Source organism: Lissotriton vulgaris, chromosome 2_1 (assembly GCF_964263255.1).
Source record: "Lissotriton vulgaris chromosome 2_1, aLisVul1.2, whole genome shotgun sequence".
NCBI classification, from domain to species: domain Eukaryota; kingdom Metazoa; phylum Chordata; class Amphibia; order Caudata; family Salamandridae; genus Lissotriton; species Lissotriton vulgaris.
In genome coordinates this window covers 1,768,275,289-1,768,299,512 of record NC_141687.1, presented here as the reverse complement: position 1 = coordinate 1,768,299,512, position 24,224 = coordinate 1,768,275,289, and the positions used below count along the sequence as shown (strand labels likewise).

The 24,224-nt window shown below is 49.5% G+C and overlaps 2 protein-coding genes across 11 annotated transcripts in view; one reads left to right on the top strand and one right to left on the bottom strand.

Moving 5' to 3' along the window:
• The window catches only part of PPP6R3 (protein phosphatase 6 regulatory subunit 3), a 1,665,951-nt gene that overhangs the window by 311,874 nt on the left and 1,329,853 nt on the right, over nucleotides 1-24,224 (bottom strand). The gene's annotated exons all lie outside the window — the stretch shown is intronic.
• On the top strand, nucleotides 14,956-15,867 carry LOC147733264 (uncharacterized). The gene has a single exon (XM_086959040.1). It carries the CDS (start codon nucleotides 14,956-14,958, stop codon nucleotides 15,865-15,867), a length of 912 nt encoding a protein of 303 aa, XP_086815166.1.

The window sequence follows — 24,224 nt, the reverse complement described above, 5'->3', positions numbered from 1 at the left end:
TCTACCGTGAACCGCAGGTAACGCCGGTGGGCCGGCAGGACAGGGATGTGGAAATAAGCGTCCTGCAAGTCCAACGCTACCATCCAGTCTCCTGGGTCCAGGGCAGCTAAGACCTGAGCCAGAGTCAGCATCTTGAACTTCTCCTTCCGGAGGAAGTCGTTGACGTTTCGAAGGTCCAAGATAGGGCGTAAGCCCCCTTTGCCCTTCTTGGGTACCAGAAAGTAGTGGGAGTAGCAACCACGTCCTAATTATGGCCCAGGATTGCGCTAATGTCCCCCTTGGCCAAGAGGGCCGAAACTTCCTCCCGGAGAAGCCGCAAATGATCCCCCGATACGCGGTGGTGTTGCGGTGGCATGGCTTGAGGGGTCCTCGCGAAGGGGAGGGAGTAGCCCCTCCAGACGACCTGCAGCACCCACCTGTCCGAAGTGACAGTGCGCCAGTGGGAGTGGTGATGGCGAACCCTGCCCCTCACTGGCGTCACATGGGCAGAGAAGCACGGACTAGGAGGTTTTAGAGGCGGATGCTGCGGGGGAAGGTGTGGACTGGCCTCGCCGTTGTCCCCGACTGTAGGAGGTAGGGTCTGTAATCCTATGGTCACCCCCGATTTTTGCTTTTCGCTTCACTGGTTTACGACTTTCCCTGGCTGTGGGCCTGCTAATCAGACCCACAGCCTAGCTGTGCTCTCTCTAAATTGACAACCATGTACCTTAGGTGCATATCTAATTGGATACTGAGTCACCTTATCAGTCCCTGTACAGTGTACCTTAGGTACCCAGGGCATAGGTGCACCCAGGGCCTACCAGGGGCTGCAGCATGTATTATGCCACCCGTGGCTGGCCATCCAAATCTGACAACTGGCTGATCAGCTGGGGCAAGGTGGTGTAATCACCCTTTGCTTTAGATATAGTATCCCTATATCTAACCCTAAAATGGACACATATCCTCCTATCAGCCACTCCTATGGCAGGCCTTATCAATCCTGAAGGCAGAGTGCTTGGAATCATGTGAGATGGTGCTCTAGCATCAGCTAAGCCTGTCGGCAGCTTTTGGAACCAAGTCCTTTAGCTGTTTCCAGGATAACGCTATACCATATACTCTTAAGTGCATTATAATCCTCGCGGTTATTGCCAACTTTGGTATAGCATTATCAAAACATGTCGAGTAAGGTGTCATACGAATTGGAATACTACCCCCTCGCCAATTCTGCCGACGAGGTAGCATTCCACCCTTCTAGAGGGACACGACATGTATGTTACTGTGAACCCCGGTTAAAGTTAACTCGAGCCTCAGCATCACAAAATGGATGGTGCCACCACAGACAAGTCTGACCTCCTGCTGCTGGGAGTCCTCCCAGCGAGGGAGGCTTGGAGAAAGGGTTTCCTGCCTTGGGAGGTGCTAGTACCACCCTAGGATTTTGTGTATTAGGTAGGACAGGGCTGAAAGGAATGAGACATGCCCGGGGCACACAAGGTGTCCCTGTGCATACACCGGTCTAAACCAGTTCCTGGGGCACTCCAGCCCCAGAGCTGGCGCAAGACCGGACAAAGGATAGGGGGTGTTACCACCCCCCTTCCTGGTCCCACCCAGAGGAGGGACCTAGTCGTAGTACAGCCCCCTTTAGCCGGATAAAGGTCGGAGCTGGTCCCATTCCAAATTAGATTATCCTGAACAACTTTACAAGAAGAAACTCTGGACTTCGACGTTCTGCACCACAGAAGACTGAAGAAATCTCCCTTGTGGGCAAGGAGTGTCCACCCTGCACAAGCAGGCACCATCAGCGTCCAGCGGCTTCCCTTTGTCGTCTTCCTTCAAGGATCCAGACTTCAGAGCCCGACGAGACCCGGATTCCCAGACCTCTCCGACCTCTACCTACATCTGCAGCTCAGCTGAGATTGGTGGGTGCGACGAGACACGTGGGACCGGCCATCTTGAAAGAAGCAGCACTTCGCTACAGCACGACTTCTGAGGTATCCTCGTCCAAGTGCTTTGGGGACTGAGAAGCCCAGACCCCGAGCAGCTCCTGCATCGAAGACCAGCCCTCCAGCATCCACGAGATCTGCGTGGGGCCCTTCTGCCTGTTTGCTGCTCTACGCGTTGTCTGGTCACTTGCCGGCTGGCTAGTGACCTCCTAGACGACGAACTCCAAAATCTTCACTGCTGGTCTGGTTGCTCCAGACTGGCCCTTGCTCCCTTCCAAAAGAGGAGCACCCCGGACCCTCCTGGTCCACTCCAGACGCCGTTTCCATTCACCGCGTGGGTTGCCTTTGCCAAGGCCTGTTGACTCCGAATCCGACACCGCGAGCATGCGTGGGACAGCTCGTGCCTCCATCCTGGTCGTCGAAGATACCACCTGGTCCACGTGGCTGCAGAGACAAGCGTCCACCCTCTCCTGATCGTGACGACAACATCTGAAGTACCGGGTTTTTAAGAACCCAGCGGTGCCTGGGAGAACACCCAAAGACTTCGAGTCCTTCCTGTTTCAGACTACAGAAACACAGTCTTCTAGGTGAAGTCAAAGATCGTATTTATTGGCTGCAGCCAGTAACAGGTATCCTAGAAGTACAACAGCATGAACAGCATGTATGTTCTCAAGAGACTGGTCAACATTACAAAGCCAGACTTCTCCTTATATATGAAATAATATGCTTCAGGCAAACATTCCTTATTTTACGGTAAACCATTCACATATTTTTGCCACAAAGGAAAAGCAAAGTCATGATGACAAGCCCACGTTTCAGTTTGTCCAGCCCATAATCAATTACCCGGCAAGGACCAGAACTTTCATCAGATATCGACGGACCCCTAATAAAAACGGGCACCTCCTCCTCGTATAACAGGTCATAAAGAAGAAACAGGGACAGGTGTGTGTGAGATTAGGCATGGTTTGTGTGCGGTGATCGGTTTATGACATGTTGTGCCTTGATTCAGATCTCGCTCGGCCACTGGGAAAGAACCTGGCCGGACAGGTTTGGCTTCAGGCAGTGGAGTCAGCTTGCCCAGGTCACAGCGGAGTCAGCAAAGGTGTATGTGTCCTTCAGGTCGGTTTCAGCCCTTAGTCATTGCCTTATGTGAGGGCAATCACAAAATGGCTGCCGATCACAAAATGGAACCTGTGGGGTCCGGACGAAAAATCCGATTTCAGGGTGATTCCGTCACTCGAACATGACGGAAATGCTTGTGCATAGAATTCGAACCATTACCGGTCTGCTGATACCAAAATCGTCATGGTACGACTATGTATATGACACGGGTCCAGAATTTTCAGTACCACACATCTGGTTCCACTCCTGGTTCCACTCCAGTCACTGGCTAGTGACTTTGAACATTGTCTCTTCTGCTTTCAGGTTCTTCTCTTTACTGATCCACCCTTGGATCACACCTGACATCTTCCTCCTGACCGCCTGCAGCATCTTTTCTTCCAGGCTCAATAGACTTCAACGCCGGAACCCGACACGACTTGGCACCTATGCACCCGCAGCCTGTGGGTGAGGTAACACGAGCATTTCGGTGCTCAAGGGTAGCTTGACTCTTCTAGTGTCCAGTTCCACAGTCGTTTTAGTTCTACCTAGCCAGGATTGTCTGTACTCACCTTTTTCTTGAACTGTACTGTCCATAGACACTGTTACGCATCTTGCGTGTGAGTTCACACTCTGCACACGCGTTCCGTGGGCCTCCTAGTACCTACCTAGAGTTAGTATAGGGTGGTCCCAGCGATCCTACAGCCTCTGGACAGCTCAATTCCTTTTATCGACTTTCACATTCCACTTACTTAGTATATGGTTTGTCGTGCCCCTAGGGCACCATTGTAATTTGTGCAACTTAAACGTATTTTTCCTAAGAGATTGTCTTGTGCTTAGCCCTCTGATCTCATAAAGAGTTCAGAGGTGTATGTTAGTTAAGAAATATCTTGTTTATTTTCATAACAACCTGTGTGGTGTCCTTTCACTTGGTATTCAAGGTGTTGTGTGGTAAAACAGCTGGCTTCACATGCCAAAATAGTTTAGCCTAAGACTGCTTTGTCCATGCTACCACTAGGATAGCTGGTCTATAAGGTTGACTTACAACCAATCACCATAAGGGTTGTTTGGACTGATACAAGGTGATCACTAGAACTAGTGAGCATCATATATCAGGCCAACTTCTCACACCGACCGCCTCCACTGCGATTTCCACAGCCGTCACCGCGCTGGTAGTTAGTCTGCGGCGTGTGGCTGGCAGCACATGTGGGGGCGCCCCTTCCTTGGCCACGAAAGGAGCGAAAGGCACATGTTTGCTGGCGCGGGGCCGAGAGGCCCAAGGACTTGGCAGTAGCCCTGGAGTCCTTAAAGCGCTCAAGCACATGGTCTGCCTTGTCGCCAAAAAGGCGACGGCCATCGAACGGCATGTCCATCAGTGTGTTCTGGACATCGTCCGAAAAGTGGGCGGACCTCAACCAGGCGTGGCGTCTTACAGCCACCGTCGTTGCCATCGCTGTACCTAGTGAGTTGGTGGTATCCAGCCCACACCGGATAGATTATTTGGCTGCATCTCGGCCCTCCACAAGGGCTTGGCCGAATTTGGCCCGTACCTCCAACAGACACTCTGGCAGCACTTCCGCAACCGTCTCCCACAGAGACTGGGTGTAGCGGCCCAAGAGGCATCCGGTGTTGGAAGACCGCAGTCCCAGACTAAGGGAGGAGAAGATCTTTTTTCCATACTGCTCGTACCTCATGGATTCCCTTTCCGGCGGAGCCAACGGGAATGCGGTCTGGGAATTGGATGCCTGGATGACCAGGCTCTCGGGGTGGGGTGGGTAGACAGGAAACATGGGTCGCCCGGGGCCGGGCGGTGGCGTCTGGCTACGTTCCTATCTACGGGCAAACTAAGACCCCCGACCCGCTAGGGGCCCCAGACAGATCCGCTGGGCCCAAAGGCGCCGCGGAACCCGTCGGGGAAGAGAGGTTCCTCATGGCCATGAGGAAGCGCTCGATCTCCCCCGGCGTCGCGTCATGCCCAGGGACCGGAGGGTGTGGAGCAGGCCAAAACGCCCGCCACTCTGGCGGAGCCGCGCAGGCGGTGTCACCCGAACCCCCGGCCGCGTCGCGCGAGCGTCGGGGGGGGAGGTGGCGGAGGAAGAGTCAGAAGAGCAATGACGCCTCTTCGACTTCTTGTGTTTCTTACCTGACGACGACTTCGACCCGGAGGAGTGGTGCCTACTCTCGGAGCTGTGGTGGCTCCGGGCCCATGACCTGTCCCTCCACCTCCTGTGGGACCGGGACCTCTCGCGGCACGGGGCCGACTGCCGGAGCTCGAGTCGCCTGCGGGACCGCTCCCGCCTGGCTATCGAAGAGAGAGCCCAGCAGTCGGAGCAGGCCTTGTCGTCGTGGTCGACACCCAGACAAGTTAGGCACAGGTGGTGAGGATCCGTGACCGACATCGTGCGGTCGCAATCCTCGCAGTGCTTGAATCCGGGCATCCCTACGGCACCGATCGGAGTCGTAAGACTTCGAGAAATGATCAAAAATGATCCAAAAAGTTAGTCAAAAATTGACTAAGGGTTACTGCTTTTTCCAGATCTGCGCTTGCTGGGGCGGAAAAATGAAGAACTGACGTCAGCACGCGGTGGCGGCGTCTAAGTACTCCGACGACATCATCAAGGCGCCCACGACGCCGGACGCGGAGCCGCAGACTACTCCTACCGACGCGCAAGGGTACTGCTACGCAAAAATTTCCGGATCCAGTCTGACGCCTGGGGATATTCTAAGGTAAGGAATCTATCACTAACGTGTCTCTTTCAGATATCTGTGGTTTGAATGACCCAGTTAAAAGGAGAGCGGTGAGCGAATATCTTAAAACGTTACGGGCAGATATAATTTGCCTGCAAGAGACACATGTTGAGGGGACACGCAGGTTCCTTTTGGAACAACTAGATTTTCAATTAATAGCTTGTACATCCTGGGGGGTGGCAATATTGGCTAAAAGCAGTGGGCTAACCTTTAAGAAGTGCCTGTCCGACAAATACGATCAATGGGTAATTGTAGAGGGTCAAATGGCAGGATTCAAATTCACACTTTGCTTAGTTTATGGCCCCACCGTGGTTGATGCAGAGATGTTTGATACAGTTAATCAACAACTGGCGAATTGGCCACTCCCGATTATCTACTGTGGAAATCTTATATAAATGGGCATGAATGGGCTATGGAAGGGGGATCCAACTAAATTTACAGACCGTAAAAAGAAGGGCCATAGGGCGCTAACCCAAACAATGGCAGGATAATGGCCTTGTCGATGTATGGGAGCACTATAATTCCCAAGGCACCGGTAGCACCTATTACTCTGCACCTTACAGGATAGTGGCGTGGCTAGATGACTTCTTAGTTTCCCTTTCAATTATTTAACCTGCAAAATCAAGAAATTACCACGTCTAATATCGGACAATAACCCTTTGATTGTAGATATCCAGACGAATAGGGGGGCCAAAAAAACAACTAATTGGACATTTGAACGAGCTTTATTACACAAATCTGAATATGTAGACCTTATGAATAATTGGCTCAAGGATTTCTTGGAGATTAACTGGGGGAGTGCTGAACCAGGAATTGTCTGGGACCCTCTTAAGGCTGGAATACGGGGGGGGGACAATGAGCTACTCCTTGAGAAGGAACCAGTTGGAAAAGCTTGAACGGGAGGCTATGCAGAGGTTAATTGGGGACCTTGAAGAGGAGTTTGTTAAGGCAATTGCTCATGGCTTGAATATAGATGGGATCCTGCGTAAATTGACTCAGGCAAAAGCGACCGCAGGATAAGCTATTGCAGCAAAAGCAGCAGGGAAATTTCTAGCATGGAAGCAAACACAGTACGAGTTTAGTGAGCAAGTAGGGCACTTATTGGCAGTAAGGACAAGACAGCTAGCTTCTAAAGGGGAGATCACAGAAGTTAAATCATTAGATGGTACGGTGGCTAAAACCCTGGAGGATATTTGTAAGGTCTTTCAAGGGTTTTACCAAAAATTCTACAATGAGGATAAGATAAGAGATATCGAGAGGAATAGGGAATACTTAGACTCCATTTCGGCTGATGTTTTCTCTCCAGAAGATTCAAATGCAATGGAAATTAACTTTACAGATGAGGAAATTAGCCGTCTTTGATTTATTATCAGGGAAGGCAGTCGGCCCGGATCGTATTCCCTTGGAATTTTATAAAATCTTTTTTTCTTCGCTAAATACATTTTTATGTAGTATACTGCGACAGGTAAATGTAAATGTGTGTGTCTTGTAAAGCGCACTGTTGCCCGGTGGCGTCCTGGCGCTATAGACCGCTGGGGAACCCGTCCTGGCTTTCCCTGTGAGATGGTCCCTCCTGGGTATCTCCAAGATGAAACCAGGCATCCCCGGCGTAAGTGGGGGGCCGTTGTGGAGATGAGGCAAGCTAATGCCCATAGTTGCCGAGTGTGATCCCTGGTTAGAGTAGGCACCGAGGCGAGAATTATCGAGTCTGCTGACCCTGGTCCACGACCCTGCCGCGTCGGAAATTGAACCCTGGTCCCGGGCCGTCCTCTGCTTCCGGGTCTGCCGCCTCTAACCAGTGAGCCACACCACTCCACAAGCTACAGAGCTGTATAACACCTCGACAAACATGGGGAGAGGCTACTATGATTGTGTTTTTAAAAAAAGGCAAACCCCCCCTTGATCTTGGGTCTTATAGACCAATAAGTTTAATGAATAGTGACTCTAAGATCTACTCGAAGATCCTGGCCAATCGCCTTACTCTGATTATAGGAAAAGTGATATCTGTTCAGCAACATGTCTTTATACCAAGCAGAGGAACAGCTGAGCATGTGAGGAGAGTTTTCACCCTCCTTGACGGTACATCAGTCACGCGAGACCCTATGGCACTTATCCTGCTTGACGCGGAAAAGGCGTTCGATAGGGTCTCGTGGGGCTTTCTTTGGTCAGTATTGGAAAGAGCTAACATTGGCAGGGGGTGCTTAGGAGCATTACAAGTCCTATACAAACATCCTAGGATTCGGGTTCGGGTGATGGGAGGAAAAAGTGATGTTATAAATATCGAATGAGGAACTAGGCAGGGGTGACCGTGATCACTACTCCTATTTGCTTTTTACATTGATCCATTTAGAAGGAAAATAGTTATAAACAGACGAATTGCTCCAATATGCTTTAATGGGTTTGAAACAAAAATATTGGGCTACGCTGACGATTTGGCTATTATGTCCCCTCATCCTGCAGAGGCCATCATTGAAATTGAACAAGAGGCAGATTTTTTGGGTTAGTCTCTGGATACAAACTCAACAGGGGGAAAACTCAGATAGCTATCAATGAGCATATTAGCCTGGTAGATTCACGAATCACCAAATCAGCCACATACTATGGGGTGGTAATTTCATCTAATGTAACAAAAGTCGTCGAAAGGAATATCTCTCCTATAATTAAGAACTCGAGAAGGTATTTAGATTTAGATAAGATGAACAAGATGAACAACTTGCATCTAACAATCGTGGGTAGATGCAACATTATTAAAATGCTGTTTCTCCCAAAGGTGTTATATCTTTTTAGAACAATACCTCTCAAATTTGATAATAGCTGGTTTCAAGAGATGGAGAGAATGATTAATAGATTCATCTGGGCCCATGGAAAGACGAGAAGAGCCTATAAGTTTATGACGCTTCCAAGGGAGAGAGGTGGTTGGGCAATTCCCAATGTAAAACTATACTATTGGGCAACCGCACTGCAGTATATGCAGGGGCTGCTAGGGGGTTATGTAACTGATAAATGGAGGGAGGATGAAACTGTGCCAGAAATATATATGGGCTCCTTTTAAAAGGTGAGGCACATAAATGGCTTCCAAGGTTTCAAAAGGCCAGCTACCACAAGAAAGTGAAATTTAAGACTCTAGGAGCAGCATATTCAGTTTGGTCCTCCGTTAGAAAAATGATAGGAATAGGCAGAATGAACTTCTATACTCCCTTATACGGAAATCCAGCCTTCCCAGAGACATTTCATGATAATATAATGAAAAGGGGGGAGGGGATGGGAGTAAAAACTATTGGTGATATAATGGATGCTGACGGTATAATAACATTCGAAATGGCACAAAGTTGGTTCAACCTTGATCGAAGGGTGTTTTTTTAAATTCCTACAGATACGCTCCGCTTTAAATAAAAAGAAGGGGAGTAAAGGGTTTGTATAAAAAAGTCGTCATGGAGAGGTTGCAAAATCTTGAAGGTTGCTCCATATCCCAACTATATGGCGAGTTAAATCAAAAACAAAATGATGATCTTACCAAACATACTGAGAAATGGAGGGAGAAGCTGGGTATCGAAGGTAGTTAATTGGCTACCTCGCTCAAAATGGGCTGTATGGTTTTGAAGGTAGCAAACCTACAAGCACAACATTTTAAAACGATTTTTAATCTCTACTATACCCCGGCGAAAATAGCCCAGTGGGGAGGACAAACAGGAATTAGCTGTCCACGATGTGGCAGTCTGGAGGCTGATGCTTTGCACATGTTTGCAACCTGCTCAAAACGTGATCAATGGAAAGGTGCTATAGAGTCCTTTTTGGATCATTCGCTAAAAGTTACAGTAAATGTATCTAATGAATTAATGATCTTAGGCACTTGTAGGGAGGTTGATGTAATACAGCACAAAGAGTTTTAATTTGTTGCCACTGCGATTGCCAGGATCTGTGTTGCTGCAGCCTGGAAAGATCCTAACCCCCCCCACATTCCAACAATTGGTCTCTAGACTTCTGGCCACGTGCAATTTGGAAAAAGCTCTCCGAGAAGAAAGGGTGGAAAGCTAGAAATCTGGGAAAAAGCATCTGGGCTCCGATAACGGGCCAGAAGGCTAGGATGTAATTACTTTAAGCATAAGTGCGGATTATTGATGTTGGGGGTCTTAGAATTGTTTATGACATGTAATACTCTGTTTTTTCTCTGTGTATTATGCTACTGCTTCTTCTTGGTTTTTGGTTTTCTTTATGTTTCAGTATATATTGCTTATACATTTTGAGGCTTAATTGCTTTTGATTACATTTTGTGAAAAAATGGATGGAAGACTGATGGTGAAAAAAAAAGGAAAAAAAAAAGAGAAGAACCTGAAAGCAGAGAGGGACAGAGTCCAAACCACCCGGAGGGGACCAGGAGGCACTGGAGCACATTACCAGCCATGGTTGAAGGTTTTTTGGTATAGCACGAAGTAGAACAAACAGCAGCTGTGGAGACCAAAAGCCTTTCATGAGCTGTCTCATGCCAGTCGACAAGTGGAGGAAGGATAATGGCTCGCCGGACCACCAACAAGCCTTGGCAAACTCAAACAATGGTTTGCAGGAGAAGATGCTTGGTTGCAGACCAGAAGGGTCTGTGGGACTAACCCACCAAGGGTAAGTCAAGGCCGACCCTCAGCACACAGGAGAGCCAGCAGGAATGAATGGAATTCCCTTAAGGACCTTCTGATAGGAGGTTGCAAGGAAGTCCAAGCAGCACACAGGAGAGGAAGGCCCACAATGCTGAGGATACAGGCAGTGATGGAGGCAGGAGCTACTTGGAGTTTGAAGATATTCAGTGAAGAGCGCCAACAAGCCTTGGTGATAACAGACATGGTGCACTGGCTAGAGAAGGATTACAGTGTCCCAACTTGCAGCTAAGGCCGGTCAGCCCTCTAGAGAACTATCAAATAACTACCTGTGTTGCAGAGCCAGGAGATTTCCATGGGACAACATATTCACAAACTGTTCGTTGAGGTGCATGCAGGGAAGTGACTCCTTCACTACAAGTGAGATTCCTTCACTCTAATATGCAGGCTCAGTCCTTGGTGACTCGGAGAATGCACGGCCACAGAGTTGCAGATCTTTGAAAAGCACAGGGATGAAGATGCAGCAGGATTCTTCCTACCAGGAGCAGTCTTGTTGTCTGTCCTGGCTTGAAGTAGAGCAGAGTTCCAGTCTCCACCAGCAGAAGAGTCTTTGAACAATCTTCACCAACAAACAGTCTGTTCAGGAGGTTGTTGTCTAGACTAATCTAAGTACCCACCCTAAAGGGAGCCCTTAAATAACCCTAAAAAGGGGATGGACCTCTTTGGTGACCCGCCTATCAGAGTGGGGCAGGGACGCTACTCAGCTGGCCTAGCCTGTCAGATGATGCTCAGGGGCCATAATTCAACATGACAGAATCAAGTGGCCACCTGAAGGAGCACTGGGCACCTCCCTAGGGAGGAGCTGGACAGGGTACGTGGTCACTCCTCAGTTCTCTCTGTAGTTATGCGCGGGAGCCAAGAGCTCCTGAACTTGCCAAAACTGGTTTATGCATGTAGAGCACCAAATGTACCCTTCAATGTAGTCTGGTGGTGCTCAGAATCGCCCCGACACAACCTAACTGAGAAGTTGGCCTGATATATGATGCTCACCAGTTCTATTGATCACCTTGTATCAGTCCAAACAACCCTTATGGTGATTGGTTGTAAGTCAACCTTATAGACCAGCTATCCTAATGGTAGCATGGACAAAGCAGTCTTAGGCTAAATTCTTTTAGCATGTGAAGCCAGCTGTTTTACCACATATAACCCCTTGAATACCAAATGAAAGGACACCACACAGGTAGTTATGAAAATAAACAAGATATTTATTAACTAACAAACACCTCTGAACTCTTTATGAGATCAGAGGGCTAAGCACATGACAAGACTCTTAAGAAAAATACGTTTAAGTTGCACAATTACAATGTTGCCCTAGGGGCACAACAAACCATATACTAAGTAAGTGGAATGTGAAAGTCAATAGAAGGAATGGAGCTGTCCAGAGGCTGTAGGATCGCTGGGACTACACTACCCTAACCGTAGGTAAGTAATAGGAGGCCCAGGGAACGCGTGTGCAGAGTGTAAACTCACACACGAGATGCGTAACATTGTCTATGGACAGTACAGTTCAAGTAAAAGGTGAGTACGGACAATCCTGACTAGTTAGGACTAAAACGACTGTGGAACTGGACACTAGGAGAGTCAATCAACCCTTTAGCACCGAAATGCTCTTGTTACCTCACCCACAGGCTGCGGGTGCATAGGTGCGAAGTCGTGTCGGGTTCCGGCGTTTAAGTCTATGGAGGCTGGAAGAAAAGATGCTGCAGGCGACCAGGAGGAAGATGTCCGGTGTGATCCAAGGGTGGATCAGTGAAGAGGAGAACCTGAAAGCAGAGGGGACAATGTTCAAAGTCACTAGCCAGTGACTGGAGTGGAACCAGGAGTGGAACCAGATGTCGTCGTCGCGATCAGGTGAAGAGTGGACGCTTGTCTCTGCAGCCCCATGGACCAGGTGGTGTCTTCGACGACCAGGAGGGAGGCACGAGCTGTCCCATGCAGGCTCTCGCTGTCGGCGGTGTCGGATCCGGATTCGGGTTCAACAGGCCTTGGCAAAAGCAACCCACGCGGTGAGTGGAAAAGGCGTCTGGAGTGGACCAGGAGGGTCCGGGGTGCTTCTCTTTCGCAGGGAAGCAGGGGCCAGTCTGGAGCAATCAGACCAGCAGATTGGATTTCAAGGTTCGTCGTCTAGGAGGTCACTAGCCAGCCGGCAAGTGACCTGACAACGCGACAAGCAGCAAACAGGCAGAAGGGCCCCACGCAGATCTCGTGGATGCTGGAGGGCTGGTCTTCTGTGCAGGAGCTGCTCGGTGTCGGGGCTTCTCAGTCCCCAAAGCACTTGGTCGAGGTTGCCTCAGAAGTCGTGCTGGAGCGAAGTGCTACTTCTTCCAAGATGGCCGGTCCCACGTGTCTCGTCGCATCCACGGATCTCAGCTGTGCTGCAGATGTAGGTAGAGGTCGGAGAGGTCTGGGAATCCGGGTCTCGTCGGGCTCTGAAGTCTGGATCCTCGAGGGAAGACGACAAAGGGAAGCCGCTGAACGCTGATGGTGCCTGCTTGTGCAGGGTGGACACTCCTTGCCCACAAGGGAGATTTCTTCAGTCTTCTTGGCAAAAAGTCGAAGTCCAGAGTTTCTTCTTGTAGAGTTTCAGTTCAGGATTAATCTAACTCGGAATGGGACCAGCTCCTACCTTTATCCTGCTAAAGGGGGCTGTACTACGACTAGGTCCCTCCTATGGGTGGGACCAGGAAGGGGGGTGGTTACACCCCCTATCCTTTGTCCGGTCTTGCACCAGAGCTGGGTCTGGAGAGCCCCAGGAACTGGTTTAGACCGGCGTATGCACGGGGACACCTTGTGTGCCCCAGGCAGGTCTCATTCCTTTCAGCCCTGTCCTACCCAATACACAAAATCCTGTCTGGGGTGGTGCTAGCACCTCCCAAGGCAGGAAACCCTTTGTCCAAGCCTCCCTCGCTGTAAGGACTCCCAGCAGCAGGAGGTCAGACTTGTGTCTGTGGTGGCAGCATCCATTTTGTGATGCTGAGGCTCGGGTTAACTTTAACCGGGGTTCACAGTTAGGTACATGTCGTGTCCCTCTAGAAGGGTGGAATGCTACCCCCGTCGCCAGAATTGGCGAGGGTGTAGTATTCCAATTCGTATGACACCTTACTCGACATGTTTTGATAATGCTATGCCAAAGTTAGCAATAACCGCAAGGATTATAATGAGTATATGGTATAGCGTTATCATGGAAACAGCTAAAGGACTTGGTTCCGAAAGCTGTAGACAGGCTCAGCTCATGCCAGAGCACTATCTCACATAATATCCAGCAGCACTCTGCTACCAGGATTGTTAAGGCCTGCCATAGGAGTGACTTATAGGAGTATATGTGTCCATTTTAGGGTTAGATATAGAGATACTATATCTAAAGCAAAGGGTGTTTACACCACCTTGCCCCAGCTGATTGATCAGCCAGTTGTGTCAGATTTGGATGGCCAGCCAGGGGTGGCATAATACATGCTGCAGCCCCTGGTAGGCCCTGTGTGCACCTATGCCCTGGGTACCTAAGGTACACTGTACAGGGGCTGATAAGGTGACTCAGTATCCAATTAGATATGTACCTATATGTGAGGAGGAGCAGGACGGACACCGTGGTGGTACCCTGAAAGGCACTTCCGCCTTGCCGTCATACACGGACCAGGAACAGGCCAGCGCTCTAGTCGCAGGCAAACCGGAAGGGGCGGAGCCATGTCGAAACACGGAAGCGAGGAGGATAAGAGGACCGGGGATGGAACGGACGGTGTGCAGCAGCGAAGGCAGGAAAGCCGAGCACCTGGAGGACGAGGAGGAGAACCAACGGAGAAGACGACTGCGGGCAGGCGAGGACGTGGTGGAGAGAACTGAAAGCTGCATCGGACCGGAGGAGGAGGGAGCAGAGAGTCGCGGCGGAGCGGAGGAACCAAAAGCAGAGGGCCGAGGGGAGGAACCGGCGAGGGAAGAGCAACAACAGGAGACCGTATTGTACACCGCGAGTAAACCCGGTGGGCTGACAGGAGGAGGAGAAGACGCCCCGGGTCCAGGCGCCGTGGCCCAAGGAACGGGCCACGGCCACAGGCAAGTGCCATTACAAGGGGCATTCTGGTGGGGTGTTTGGGGAGGCGGGAGGTAGAGAAGTTGATACGGGGAGGCGGGAGGCAGAACACTTGAGAGGCACTGGGTGTTTGTTTGTTTGGACGTCCCTCACACCCCTCACCCCACGGACTGGTGACGGTAGCACACTCCTTAGAAAGGAAGTATAGAGTACTGACCCAGTGCCTGGCACCTTTCTTTCTCTTCCCTTCTGAGGCCCCAAGACCCCGGGATTCCAGGGACCTTCGAGTTCAAGAAAAGACCCTACCATCCTTATCCCGACTGGACCCAACAGGAGGCAGAGAACCAGTATTCCGAGACCCTATGAACTATACCCTAATATACTGTTGACCTGTACTACCCTTAATACGAATAATAAACCAACCAACCAAGATCATAGAGCGTTGCAGTCTGACTTTTACACCCCTTTGGTCACGAAATCCCTACACTTGGTGTCAGAAGTGGGATACTAAAGCGACGACATGTCACAGCCCGTGCCCATCCCAGTGGAGAATGTCATCACTCAATTGGAGGAAGGTCAAAGACATCTTCAGATTATCTTTGAACAACAGATGCAAACCGCAAAAACAGAGAGGGAAGTATTACAGGATGCGCTAAAAGAACAGGCCACTCTTTTGACCACAAACCAGCAGGTTCAGGATACTGCCATCCTGCGTCTCACGGATGTTATAGCCAATACCAGAATACACCCTAACGTGCCTAGCTCAGTCCTACAGAAATTCCAAGAGGGAGAAGACCCTGACTATTTTTTCATTAATTTTGAACGTGTTGCCACCTCAGCAGCATGGCCTAGGGAAAGATGGAGTCAATATGTTGCGCCCTTGCTGTCCGGCGAACTACAGGCAGCCTATCAGGCCGCGAATTCAGCCGGCCGAACCCCTTATGATGAAGTAAAGAGAGCCATCCTTGAAAGACTGGGGTGCGACCAGGAATATTACAGGGCTAAGTTCCGAAAAGAGAAGTGGAACCCAGGCGACAATCCTAGGGCCCTGTACTACCGGATACAGGACTTGGGGACACGTTGGCTTACTCCCCAAGACTCCACCGTGGAGGAGCTGACCGCCAAAGTGTACCTGGAACAGTTTTTGGATGCCCTGCCGGCCTCCACTCGTTCGTGGGTGAAACAGCATCCCCATCTTACTCCTGCCACAGCCATTGACCTAGCCTGTGCATATCACAGGGCCCCCGAGTTCCGGACAGGGCCCCCCGATCACTTATGCCTCTTCCCCGACCGAATAACCCCAGACCACCAGGACGACCTGAACCTCGAGCCCCTTTTCTCCCACGTATTCCCTTCAGGCCTGTTAACCCCGTCCCGAGTCCCAGTGCACAAGGTCCCCAATGTTATCACTGTTCGGAGTGGGGCCATATAGCCAGACAGTGCCCACACAGAAACCCACCAGCCGAACCAATGGATATCGGCTATTCCAAAGGAAGGATATATCTGACTGGGCGAGGTCATCCTCAATATAACAGGGAGGTCCTACTGAACGGAAAGAAGCAACAGGCCCTGTTAGACACAGGATGTAGAGTGTCAGTCATAGATGAAGCCCTAGTATTCCCGCAACAACTGCGAAGCCACGAAAAGGTCCATGTCACCTGTGTCCATGGTGACACCGTGGAATACCCTGTCGCTGAAGTGTTGTTGGATGTATCAAACGACCCCCAATTACGTAAAGTAGGTGTTATACCCTCCTTACCAGAGGCGATCATAATCGGAACAGACCACCCCAGGTTCGACCAGTATATAGAGGAAACAAAGAAGGAGAAAGGGACTTGGTGGGGTGATGCTCCTTTTAGTAACAGCGAAGTAGAGAGAGAAGGGGGGAAAACACGAAAAAGCAAAAGTGAGAGACGAAAAGCAAAAACATTGTACGCTCAAACACACCATCGCTCACATGTTTTTCCTGTGACCCTTACAGACATAGTGGATCCCTCTCCTACCAGCTTCCGGGTAGCCCAGAGGGATGACAACACCCTTCAGCATGCCTGGGAGCAAGTGCAAGAACCAGAGCCCGATAAGGTAGGACCATATTTTTTTGTGAAACAAGGTTTGTTGTATAGAGCCACAAAAAGAGGAGACACTGTCTCAAACCAGCTTCTTGTTCCCATATCCTTTCGTGATCATGTGCTGCAATTAGCCCACAACCACACAGGGGGAGGTCATTATGGGAAGGAACAAACACTGACATATTTACTGGGACGGTTTTATTGGCCAGGCGTCTATGGAGACGTGGCAAAGTATTGTGCTGCATGTGCACGATGTCAATTGTCCAACCCGGCGGGAATTAGAAAAGCCCCACTGTTTCCTCTGCCCATCATTGATGTCCCGTTTAAACGCATCGGAATGGACTTAGTGGGACCACTCACTCCCTCAGCCCGGGGCCATAAATACATATTGGTAGTGGTAGATTATGCCAGTCGATATCCAGAAGCGTTCCCACTGAAGTCCATGACTACCCCTGCCATAGCCAGAGCCCTGGTTACCTTGTTCACCCGGGTGGGGTTCCCCGAGGAGGTTCTCACGGACCAGGGGACCCCTTTCATGTCTCGATTGATGGCCCAAGTGTGCGAGATTCTGGGTATCCGACAAATAAGAACTTCGGTATACCACCCCCAGACGGATGGCCTTGTGGAGCGCTGTAACAAAACTATCAAGAATATGCTCCGCAAGGTCATCTCAGACACCGGACGAGACTGGGATCACCAGTTACCTCTCGTTATGTTTGCCATTCGCACACATGAACAGAGGTCCACGGGCTACTCCCCGTTTGAGATACTCTTTGGTAGGAGACTGAGAACCCTGCTAGACATGGCAGCAGAGCAATGGGAAGGGGAAGAGGAGGAGGGGAAACCCCTACGGCAGTATGCAGCAGACTTAAAAGCCGCCATTTCACACATATGGGGTCTGGTACACGAGCATTTAGAGACTGCTCAAACCGCTCAAAAGCGGCTATATGATCGGGGTTGTCAGTTGAGGACTTTCCAGCCAGGCGATAAGGTACTCCTGCTCCTCCCTACCAACGACAACAAGTTATTGTCCACATGGCAGGGTCCCTTCTCCATAGAAAAACAAGTCACCCCTGTCACGTACAGCGTTCTCCAACCGCTTCACCCAGGGGGAAAACAGATCTATCACATCAACCACTTAAAGAAATGGGTCGAACCCCCTGAGGCCAGGGATAGAGGACAGGCGGCCCTGTTGGTGAACACGCAGAAACCATTAGACATTCCCACAGCACCTACCACCTCACCACAGACTGAGGAAGTCCCGATAGGCAACGTAATTACTCCCACCCAGCGAACTCAGTTAGAAACCACCCTCACTCACTTTCCTGACCTCTTTTCCTCAACTCCTGGGTTGACCTCATTGGTACAGCACGACATTGTGGTCCTAAACAATACCATAGTCAAACAGAAACCTTACCGAATCCCCGAGGCCAGAAGAGAGGCAGTGGAGAGAGAAGTATCCGCTATGCTCCAGGCCAACATAATCGAACCATCCACGAGCAACTGGTGCTCCCCAGTAGTGCTGGTACCAAAACCAGATGGAAGCATACGCTTTTGTATAGATTTCGGCCAAGTAAACAACGTGACCAAGTTCGACTCATACCCAATGCCCCGGGTTGATGAAATGCTAGAAAAATTGGGGAATGCCACCTATATGACTACCCTTGACTTAACCAAAGGGTATTGGCAGATCCCCCTTTCACCACAAGCAAAAGAAAAGACTGCCTTTTCCACTCCGTCAGGGGTTTACCACTTCTGCGTCCTTCCTTTTGGATTGCACGGAGCCCCGGCGACGTTTCAAAGGCTAATGGACCGTCTCTTACAACCCCACAAAGAGTATGCGGCTGCATACTTAGACGATATAGTTGTTTTCAGTCATACATGGGAAGACCATTTACGTCATCTGGTTCAGGTGTTCACGACGATCCAAGACGCTGGGCTCAGGATTAATCCAAAAAAATCACTACTGGCCACAGACTCAGTACACTATCTAGGTTATACTGTACAGGGAGGACTTCTAAAACCCCAAATGAGCAAACTAGAGGCAGTAAAAGCTATCCCAACCCCTAAGAATAAAAATGATGTTAGATCCTTTTTAGGGTTTATAGGATACTACCGACGCTTTATTCCGCACTTTTCCATCCTGGCCAGTCCTCTTACTGATCTCTTGGCCAACAAACAACCCACCCGCATCGCTACCTGGGGACCACAACAAGCAGCCAGCTTTCAGGCCCTCAAAACAGCCATATGTAAGGCACCCATCCTGCAGTGCCCAGACTTCCGACGGACTTTTGTCCTACAGACAGATGCCTCCGGGGTGGGTCTAGGGGCTGTCTTACAACAACCCAATGTGGAGGGTGAACTGGTGCCCCTCCTATATATCAGCAGAAAGCTATTCCCTAGGGAGGTACATTATTCAGCCATCGAGAAAGAATGCCTGGCTATTAAGTGGGCGATAGAAGCCTTGCAGTACTACCTCCTGGGTCGTCCCTTTTTCTTGTTGACGGATCACGCCCCTTTGACCTGGCTGGCACGGAACAAAGACACTAACCAGCGCATCCTCCGATGGTTCATGTCCATGCAACCTTTCTCTTTTCAGACCCTACACATTCCTGGGTCCCGGCAGATCTGCGCGGACTACCTGTCTCGTCATCCTTGTCCTGATTGGCCACCCCGTCCGTTCTTACGGGGGGGAGATGTGTGAGGAGGAGCAGGACGGACACCGTGGTGGTACCCTGAAAGGCACTTCCGCCTTGCCGTCATACACGGACCAGGAACAGGCCAGCGCTCTAGTCGCAGGCAAACCGGAAGGGGCGGAGCCATGTCGAAACACGGAAGCGAGGAGGTTAAGAGGACCGGGGATGGAACGGACGGTGTGCAGCAGCGAAGGCAGGAAAGCCGAGCACCTGGAGGACGAGGAGGAGAACCAACGGAGAAGACGACTGCGGGCAGGCGAGGACGTGGTGGAGAGAACTGAAAGCTGCATCGGACCGGAGGAGGAGGGAGCAGAGAGTCGCGGCGGAGCGGAGGAACCAAAAGCAGAGGGCCGAGGGGAGGAACCGGCGAGGGAAGAGCCACAACAGGAGACCGTATTGTACACCGCGAGTAAACCCGGTGGGCTGACAGGAGGAGGAGAAGACGCCCCGGGTCCAGGCGCCGTGGCCCAAGGAACGGGCCACGGCCACAGGCAAGTGCCATTACAAGGGGCATTCTGGTGGGGTGTTTGGGGAGGCGGGAGGTAGAGAAGTTGATACGGGGAGGCGGGAGGCAGAACACTTGAGAGGCACTGGGTGTTTGTTTGTTTGGACGTCCCTCACACCCCTCACCCCACGGACTGGTGACGGTAGCACACTCCTTAGAAAGGAAGTATAGAGTACTGACCCGGTGCCTGGCACCTTTCTTTCTCTTCCCTTCTGAGGCCCCAAGACCCCGGGATTCCAGGGACCTTCGAGTTCAAGAAAAGACCCTACCATCCTTATCCCGACTGGACCCAACAGGAGGCAGAGAACCAGTGTTCCGAGACCCTATGAACTATACCCTAATATACTGTTGACCTGTACTACCCTTAATACGAATAATAAACCAACCAACCAAGATCATAGAGCGTTGCAGTCTGACTTTTACACCCCTTTGGTCACGAAATCCCTACACTATAGTACATGAAATCCATTTTTACAGAGAGAGCAGTGGCCCTGGGGTCCCGAATAGCAGGGCCCCAGGTCAACTAAGTCGAAAAACCAGCTAAACACCAGGCAAAATGTTGGGAGCAACCATAGTCAGATATCCACCTTCCTACACTAACTCTAAAGGAGAGGTGGTCACACATCTCCACAGGAAATTATTTGTTCAGCTTCCCTTTGCCCGAGTGAAGCTCATCAGCAGGGGTTGGGGGGAGAACACTGTCTAGGGACGGCAGCAGCGCAGCCTGGAAGGCACAACCTGTAAGGCTACACAGGTAGGTATTGGGGGTCCTCTAAGGAGCTCCCCTCCATACATGGTATCATTTAAATAACACTGGGATCGGTGTATTTGTATGATTCCAACATGTTTGATACCAAACATGGCCAGTTATCAGTCTGCCATTATGTAGTTAGACCTCTCTACTTCCCAGTGTCCACTACATACCTTATAATGGCTTTCCGATTGTGGGGTGTACAAAGTACTTACTGTAAAGAGCACTGTCACTGGGGTCCAGGTTAGCAAGATCCTAGTGAACTACAGTCAAACACACTGACACCATGCAAAAAGTGGGGGGTATCTATGCCAGAAAGATTCTCCTTTCCTACATCATGCTTCTTGGGGACTGATAAATTCAGAGTAGAATCATGTACCCCCCCTTCCCACAAGAAAAAACCCTTCTATCACACCCTTCTGAAATTGGGCAAAAACCTCCACCTCGAAAATAGAGGTGTGGTCAGAGAAGTAATTCTGACTGAGAAAAGGACAGATGGGGCTATGCACACCTGCTACCTCCCCCAAACAACCCATTACCCGACTAAAAGAAGGAAGGGGGAAGGATGAAGTAAAATGGCTTTGTGGCTAGGGAACTGGCAGCAACTTGGGTGGAATGTCCTTGGTCGCCTTTGGAGCCACTTCTTCCACAAAAGGAGTTAAAGAACTGTTGCATGGTTGGCATTATCTTTGTCAAGGGCTGAGATCTTTAGAAGCTGTGAAAGTGGCAATATTTGGGGTGAAGCAGTCTGGCCAGGGAGGCAAGCCCCAGGAAGCCCCGTGTGGGTCAACTTCAAGTAGGAGTATGCCTTCTCAACACAAAAAAGTATTTCACTATTGACAGGCATGTAAATAAAGACAGCCTGGATATCTTCAAAGGAAGTAAAATACACACACAGGCATACGCATCACCATACCATTGGACACAGACAATGATAAAGTAACAGCCAAATCCTAGCCACATATCAGGATCTCTTAGAAAGCATTGAGGCCATTTTAGACAACTTGTAAAACTTGTTTAGCTCGCTTTATGATCATTAATCATAATAGTAGCAAATTTGACAGTCACCCAAATAAATGCCTGGATTTGTAGTTTGGCGGTGCAGTAGGGAAAACACTTGGACCCAAAGGATAAAGCATATTCACTTCAGATGTGTAAAGGCTACTGGCATTTTGGAGGTCAAGATCAGAATGGGAGATAGAAACATCTTCAGGGTGGCTCAGCTCGGAATTGTGGGAACCTGCAATTGGCTATCCTGATATGAGCTTGCTGAATCAGTTGCGGACGAGACACCAGAATCTTAATAGCTTGATACTCGGTCAAAAGTGGGAACTGGGATGGGTGAAGAGAGGGGGACTATCTGGCCTGCATGGAGGCAGTACCAAGGCTGCAGTCAGAGGCAGCACAGAAGCACACAACATGAAGTTGGAAGTCTTCTAAGGACCCGTACACAGAGAAACTCCCACAACCTCAGAGTAAGAGAAGGCCACACAGGAGTTGGATGAGTTCTGCAGTGATCCAACATGGCTCATCAAAAGACTTCCACTTGCGAGGGGCTAGCTGACTAAACTGGAAACTATGGTAGGAGCTTCTTCAGAACAGGAAACAGCTCAGAGGAGTCAGGCATTGGGGAACATAAATGACGACTACCTTACTGGTTCTGAGTTCAGGAACATTTCCTGAGGGAGGATGAATTCTTGTTCCTGCTATTTCGTTTAAGGTTTTTGCATAAGGATCGTCTTGAGGGCAATTCCATATCAATAGATCCAAGGAGGGGAAGGGACGAAATAACAAATCTCTAAGGACCAGAGCAGGAACACTTTGGCTTCTTGGTCTTGGAGCATGGATGCACAAGGTCGCAGGATGAAGATCCCTACTCTGGCCTTAGACACAAGCTGTCAGAATGAGGCATCTACTAGTGGCACTTACAGCATGGTTTAAACCCAGAAGTCTTGAGGAGACTGAGGAAATGGGGTGTATTATACGGTGTGGTTGTGCGACCTCACTGTCTAATACACTTACCAACCCCTTTAGGACTCTGTTTCGTTTGTCAAACCCTCAACTCAACCCTGGGTGGCTGAGGCTTACACAAAGGAACAAGTTTAATGCATTTAAACAGCACCAAAAAAATTGAAGAAAAAGATACCAAAGAAATCTGACACCAATCTATACAAACAGACTTCATTTTTATGTATTTTTAGACACCACAATAAAAAACATCCACTGGAGGGTCCCAGGGACATTGAATTTACAAAAGCATTGACAAATTCAAGGAATCTGACACTGACTTTTTGTTTCATTAAATAGCTTAGCCTCACTGTAATATGGTCACTTAGAGTCACTTTAGGCAAGCATCTCTAGAAGGGAGCTAGTCAGGGATACTAGTAAGGTCTTAAGAAACAATTACCTCAGCAAGTGAAGCAGTCCTCAGTTTGAGGTTCTTTTCTCCTTGGCAGGGCTTTCCTATAGAATTGGTCTATAATCATTGCAAGGGATGAAGGATGCTGAAGGTGCTCAAATGATGCTGTGGATGTAAGGAGGTCAACCGGCGTATTCCTACAACTACTCTTCCGTCCACATAGGAGTTGAAGCGATCCTGGTCACTTGCAACTTCTGCATTGACTTCCATTGGGCACGCAGCTATGTTTCTACTCTGCACACAGCCTCCGTGGGGGTCCTGGGTACTTACATTGGGTGGTTCCTTGTGTACCAAGAGCCTATGGGTCTTCTGGTCCTAGTACCATCCTCCCCTGCAGTTCACAATCCCCTTTCTTAATATATGGTTCGGTCTTCCCCTGGAGACCACTGTATTTTGTGCTATTAACCTTACTGCAATTAAAGTATTGTCGTGTATTATGTGGCTATCTCTGGGTAGGAGATATAGCAATGTGCTAATGATTGTTGTGTAATAAATATAAAAAAATGATATTAACACTATGTGGTTCTTTTTTGTTTAACCTACACTACATGATTAAACTGGTAAAACAATATGTTTAACACTCCTTCAAGATAAGCCTGAAGTCTGCCCTCCACAGTTACCACTTTGAGAGCTTTCTATGGTTATCAAAGACAACTAAAATCACCATAAGAGTTGCCTGGATTAGTGCAAGGTGCATCACTTAAGTGTGCTCCATATACTCAGCCAGCCTCCTACAAACGGTATGTGGTTAAATACATATAGAATTATACATTTTTAAAACCTAGTATGATGGGGAAAAAGTCTAGTAAATTTAGAGTGGTAAATCCGTTTTGTAGCTTCGCGAGGATCATGACAACTTAAGATTTGAAACTCTAAATCAGGGTTCTCCAAACCGGTCCTCGAGGGCCGGATCCATGCCAGATTTTTAAAATACCTACATTCATCTAAATGGGGATATGCAAAAAATCTGGCATGGATCTGGCCCTCCAGGACCGGTTTGGAGAACCCTGCTCTAAATGAACTTAATTGAAGAAATGGTTCTTTAAATTAGATCAGCTCTAAAGAGTATTTAAATTGAAGAGCAATCGCGGAAAACCTATTGGTTGATGTTCGTATATGAATGTGGCAACTCAGAATAGGACCGGTAAATACTTTTCAATGTAGAAAACGAACGCACAAGTTACTACTTGTGTAACGATATATCTGTAACAGACATTAGTTAGCGATAGATTCCTTACCTTAGAATATCCCCAGGCGTAACACTGGCTCCGGACATTTTTGCGTAGCAATACCCCTGCGCGTCGGTAGGCGTCGTCCGTGGCTCCGCGTTGGCAGCGCCGGAATGACGG